Genomic DNA, 5677 nt, shown 5'->3' on the forward strand with positions numbered 1-5677 from the left:
CCCCAAAATATTCGGGGGGGATCACGAAATATCCGGGAAACCCGAAATATTGGGGGAAAACCGCGAAATATCGGGGGAAACCTGAAATATTGGGGGAAACCGCGAAATATTGGGGGATCGCGAAATATCTGGGGGAACCCCAAGATATCCTGGAGCACCCCAAAATATCCTGGAGCACCCCAAAATAGCGGGGAAACCCGAAATATTGGGGAGCACCCCAAATATTCGGGGGGATCGCGAAATATTCGGGGGAAACCCGCGAAATATTGGGGGGATCGCGAAATATCGGGGGAGACCCCAAAATATCCGGAGGGACCCCGAAATATCCGGGGAGCACCCCCAAAATATCCTGGAGCACCCCAAAATAGCGGGGAAGACCTGAAATATTGGGGGAAACCCGAAATATTGGGGGAAACCAGAAATATTGGGGAACCGCGAAATATCGGGGGAAACCCGAAATATTGGGGGACACCCGAAATATTCAGGGGGACCCCAAAATATCCGGAGAGACCCCGAAAATATCCGGGGAGCACCCCCAAAATATAGGGGAGCACCCCAAATATTCGGGGGAATCGCGAAATATCGGGGGAAACCCGAAATATTGGGGAAACTGCGAAATATTGGGAGGATCGCGAAATATCTGGGGGCACCCCAAAATATCCGGGGGCACCCCCAAAATATTCGGGGGGATCGCGAAATATCGGGGGAAACCCGAAATATTGGGGGACCGCGAAATATTTGGGGAAACCGCGAAATATCGGCGGAAATCCGAAATATCTGAGGGGGAAACCGCGAAATATTGGGGGAAACACGAAATATCGGGGGGACAGTGCGAAATATCCGGGGGACCCCAAAATATCCGGGGGAACCCAAAATACCCGGAGAGCCCCGGAATATCCAGGGAACACCGAAATATTGGGGGACCGAGAAATATTGGGGGAAACCCGAAATATCTGGGGAAACCGCGAAATATTCGGGGGGAACCCCAAAATATCCTGGACCATCCCCAAAATATCGGTGGAAATCCGAAAATATGGGGGGACCCCCAAAATATCCGGGGAGAACGCGAAATATCCGGGGGAACCCCAAAATACCCGGAGAACCCCGGACCGGGGACTCCTTTGACCCCCCCAAAACTCCCGGGAAACCCAAAATATCCGCGGACCCCCACCCCAACCAGGCAGGGACCCCCAAAATCAGGGAATTTGGGATTTTTGGGGGGTTTTGGGGTCGGGGCTCACTCTCGATGATGACAGGGCTGGGGTAGGGGATTTTTGGGAATTTTTTAAAGAAATTTTGGGGGGATTTTTTTGGTTTTTGGGGTCGGGGTCCCATTCTTGGCGATGACGGGGCTCTCGGGGTGTTTGGGGTATTTTTGAGTGAATTTTTGAGGGGATTTTGGGGGATTTTTGGGGTTTTTGCGGTGGGGTCTCACTCTCGGTGATGACGCGGCTCTCGAGGGGGTTTAAGGGGCTTTTTGGAGGCGATTTTTGGGTGGAATTTGGGTTTTTTTGGGGCCGTTTCTCACTCTCGGCGATGACGCGGCTCTCNGGACAGCGGGGACAGGGACACAACCGTGAGTGACACTGGGGACACTGGGGGTGGCACTGGGTGACACTGGGGGACAGCGGGGACAGGGGGACAGCGACACAGTTGTGAGTGACACTGAGGACAATGGGTGACACTGGGKGACACTGGGGGACACTGGGGGACAATGCGGATGGCACTGGGTAATACTGGGTGACAATGGATGACAATGGGTGACAGTCACTGATCCTGGGTGACAATGGGTGACAGTGACAGCTGGTGACAGTGGGTGACAATGGAGATGGCACTGGGTGACTGTGGGTGACTGTGGGTGACCCCATGTGACACTGGGTGACTGTGGGTGACAATGGGTGACAGTGGGGGTGACACTGGAGGTGTCCCTGGTGCCATCGGTGACATTGGGGTGACATTGGGGTGTCCCCGGTGCCATTTGTGACCCCTCGCTGTCCCCCAGGTGTGGCCCCCGCGGTGACCCTGGGGACAGCGCTGGCCTGGGCGGTGGCCGTGGTGGCCGCRGTGGCYGCRGTGGCCGGAGCCGGGCTGGCCCTGGGGCGCTGCCAGACACAGCGACAGGAAACCCCAAATCACCAATAAATCCCAAATCCCMAAAATACCRGAAATCCCAGAAAATCCTGGAAATCCCAAAAATACCGGAAATCCTGGAAAATACCAGAAAAAATACCTGGGAAATACAGGAATTGTCAATAAATAAACCAGGAATTGTCAATAAAATCAGGAATTGTCAATAAATCATGAAATTGTCAATAAATAATCCCAGAATTCCCAATAAATCTCAGAATTCCCCATAAATCCAGGAATTCTGAATTATTCCCACCCCCAAATCCCCAAAATCCCCATTCTTACCCCAAAATCCCCATTCCCACCCCAAAATTCCCATTCCCACCCCAAAATTCCCCAAATCCCTTATCTCACCCCAAAATCCCCATTCCCACACCATTCCTGCCCCAAATGAAAGGAATTTTTTAGGATAAAAAACGATCCCAAACTCCTTGTGGATTCCCCTTTTTTTAATGGGAAAAAANAAAGCCCCAATTCCAACCCCAAATTCCATGGGAAAGGGGAAAAACCTGAATTCCAACCCCAAATTCTGTGGGAAAGGAGAAAAATCCCAATTCTGACCCCAAATCCTGGAAAATTCCATGGGAAATTGGAAAAAGAAGGAAAATGGGGAAATTTGGGAAAAAAGGGGAAACAGAAATGGGAAAAAGTATTTTCCTGGGGGAAAAGTGGGAATATTTTGGGAATGGGGTGGAAAACCAGCAATTTTTTTGGGATTGGGGTGGAAATTTTTAGGGAATGGGGCAGAAAAATGGGAATTTTTTAGGGTTGCAGATGGAAAAACGGGGATTTTTTTGGGATGGGGTGGAAATTTTTGAGGAACGGGGTGGAAAACCAGATTTGTTTGGCGGGGAATGGGGTCAAAGTTTTTAGGGAATGGGGAAAATGGGAATTTTTGGGGAATGGGGTGGAAATTTTTAGGGAATGGGGTTGAAAAAATGGGATTTTTTTTTGGGATTGGGGTGGAAAAATGGGAATTTTTGGGAATGGGGTGGAAATTTTTTGGGAACGGGGCAGAAAAATGGGAATTTTTTTGGGAATGGGGTGGAAAAATGGAAATTTGTTCAGGAATGGGGTGGAAAAAGGGAATTTTTCAGGATGGGGGTAGAAAAATGGGATGTTTTTGGGAATGGGATGGAAAACGGGAATTTTGGGGGGAATGGGGCAGAAAAATGGGAATTTATTTGGGAATGAGGTGAAAAAATGGCTTTTTTTTTGGGATTGGGGTGGAAAAGAGGGAATTATTTTGGGATCAGGGTTCCTTACTGGGAAATGCGGCAGTTGGAGGCGGAGACGAAGCGCCCGGTGTAGTGGATGTGGCAGCGAACGACGTTGTTGGTGAAATCTGACTCCAAAACCTGATATTTGGGATTGACCTGGACCTAAAAATGGGGAAAACGGGAAAAATCGGTCAGGAAAAATATTCCAGAAAAAAAAATGGGAAAAATCGGCCCAAAAATGGGGATTTCCTAAAGGAATTCTCAAAGGAACAGCCCCAATCCCAAAATGATCCCATACTGGGAATTATGGCCCCCAAAATCTCCTTGGGGGAGTGGGAATGGGGGATTTGGGATTTGGGGTTTGGGATTTGGCTGGAGCTCAAAATGTGGGAAAAGTGGGAAAAAATCCCAAAAATAAAGAGGAAGAATCTCAGGAGGAAAAATCCTATAAATAAAGAGGAAAAGGGAAAATCAGGGGGAAAACCCCCAAAATACACAGGGAAAATTGGGAAAAAAATGGGAAAATCACCCCCCAAAAAACCCCAATGATGGAAAGATCCTGCTCCAACCCCAAAACTGGGAATTCCAACCCAAAATCGGGTTTTGACCCCAAACCAAAATTTTGACCCCAACACTGAGAATTGTGACCTCAAAACTAGGAATTCCAACCCCAAAACCGGGAATTCTGACCCCAAAGCCGGGAATTCTGACTCCAAAACTGGGAATTCTGACTCCAAAACTGGGAATTCCAACCCCAAAATCAGGAATTCTGGTCCCAAAATCGGGAATTCTGATCCCAAAACCGGGAATTCTGATCCCAAAATTGCGAATTCTGACCCCCAAACCAGGAGTTGTGTCCTCAAAATCGGCAATTGAGACCCCCAAATCAGGAATTCTGACCCCAAAATTGGGGTTTTGACCCCAAAACTGTCCCCAAATGTCCCCAAATGTCACCTTGAGGATGTAGTTCCCGGGCGGGACGTCGGTGATGTCGATCCACTGGCAGTCGATGTCGGCGTTGTAGGTGTCGTAACAGCCCGGGCTGAGCCCCTGGGGGAAATTTGGGGTNCCATTCTTACCCCAAAATCCCCATTCCCACCCCAAAATTCCCATTCCCACCCCAAAATTCCCCAAATCCCTAATCTCACCCCAAAATCCCCATTCCCACACCATTCCTGCCCCAAATGAAAGGAATTTTTTAGGATAAAAAACGATCCCAAACTCCTTGTGGATTCCCCTTTTTTTAATGGGAAAAAAAGGGAATTTTAGGGTCGGGCCCGGGGCTGCCGCTGGTGCTTCCCAGAAAAGGGGATGGGGACATTCCTGGGGTCTGGCCGGTGTCAGGATCTGGGGAGAAAAAAAACCCCAAATCCTGGGAAATACCGTGGGAAAGGGGAAAAAAACCAATTCCCACCCCGAATTCCGTGGGAAAGGAGGAAGGCCCCAGTCTTGACCCCAAATTCCATGAGAAATGGGAAAACCCTGAATTCCAACCCCAAATTCCATAGGAAGGAGAAAAACCCCAATTCTGACCCCAAATCCTGGAAAATTCCATGGGAAATGGGAAAAATCCCATTCTGACCCAAAATCAAAAAAAAATCCCACGGAAATGGAGTAAAATCCGAAATCACAGAAAATTCTATGGGAAGGGGAAAAAACCCCAATTCTGATCCCAAATTCCATGGGAAAGGAGAAAAACCCAAAAAATCCCAAATCTCCCAAAAATCCATGGAAAAACAAAAAAAAACCCAAATGGCCAAATCCCAGAAAATTCCATGGAAAATGGGAAAACCCCCAATTCCCACCCCCAATTCTATGGGAAAGGGGAAAAACCTGAATTCCAACCCCAAATTCTGTGGGAAAGGAGAAAAATCCCAATTCTGACCCCAAATCCTGGAAAATTCCATGGAAAGGGAGAAAACCCCCAATTCCCACCCCAAATCCTAAAAAATTCCATGGGAAATGGGAAAAAGAAGGAAAAATGGGGAAATATGGGGAAAAAAAAAGGGGAAACAAAACTGGGAAAAAGTATTTTCCTGGGGGAAAAGCGGGAATATTTTGGGAATGGGGTGGAAATTTTTAGGGAATGGGGCAGAAAAATGGGAGGTTTTTTTGGGATTAGGGTGGAAAAATGGAAATTTGTTCAGGAATGGGGTGGGAAAATGGGAATTTTTCAGGATGGGGGTGGAACAGGGGGGATTTTTGGGAATGGGGTGGAAAAATAGGAATTTTTTGGGGATTGGGGGTGGAAAAATGGGAATTTATTTGGGAATGAGGTGAAAAAATGGGAATTGTTTTGGGATTGGGGTGGAAAAGAGGGAATTATTTTG

The 5677-nt window shown here is 48.1% G+C and overlaps 1 protein-coding gene across 1 annotated transcript in view; it reads left to right on the forward strand.

Annotated features, from left to right (window-relative positions):
* Positions 1–2218, forward strand: part of LOC130587642 (zona pellucida sperm-binding protein 3-like) — a gene marked incomplete at its 5' end in the record, with an annotated part of 7006 nt that extends 4788 nt beyond the window's left edge. Inside the window, one exon of the mRNA XM_057388619.1 lies at positions 2003–2218. Coding sequence (XP_057244602.1) covers positions 2003–2142 — 140 coding nt within the window. The remainder of the gene's footprint in view (positions 1–2002) is intronic.
* Positions 2219–5677: the final 3459 nt, after the last annotated feature.

The sequence above is a fragment of the Malurus melanocephalus genome, unplaced genomic scaffold (genome assembly GCF_030028575.1).
Source record: "Malurus melanocephalus ecotype Western Australia unplaced genomic scaffold, MMel_1.1 scaffold_2184, whole genome shotgun sequence".
Taxonomy (NCBI): domain Eukaryota; kingdom Metazoa; phylum Chordata; class Aves; order Passeriformes; family Maluridae; genus Malurus; species Malurus melanocephalus.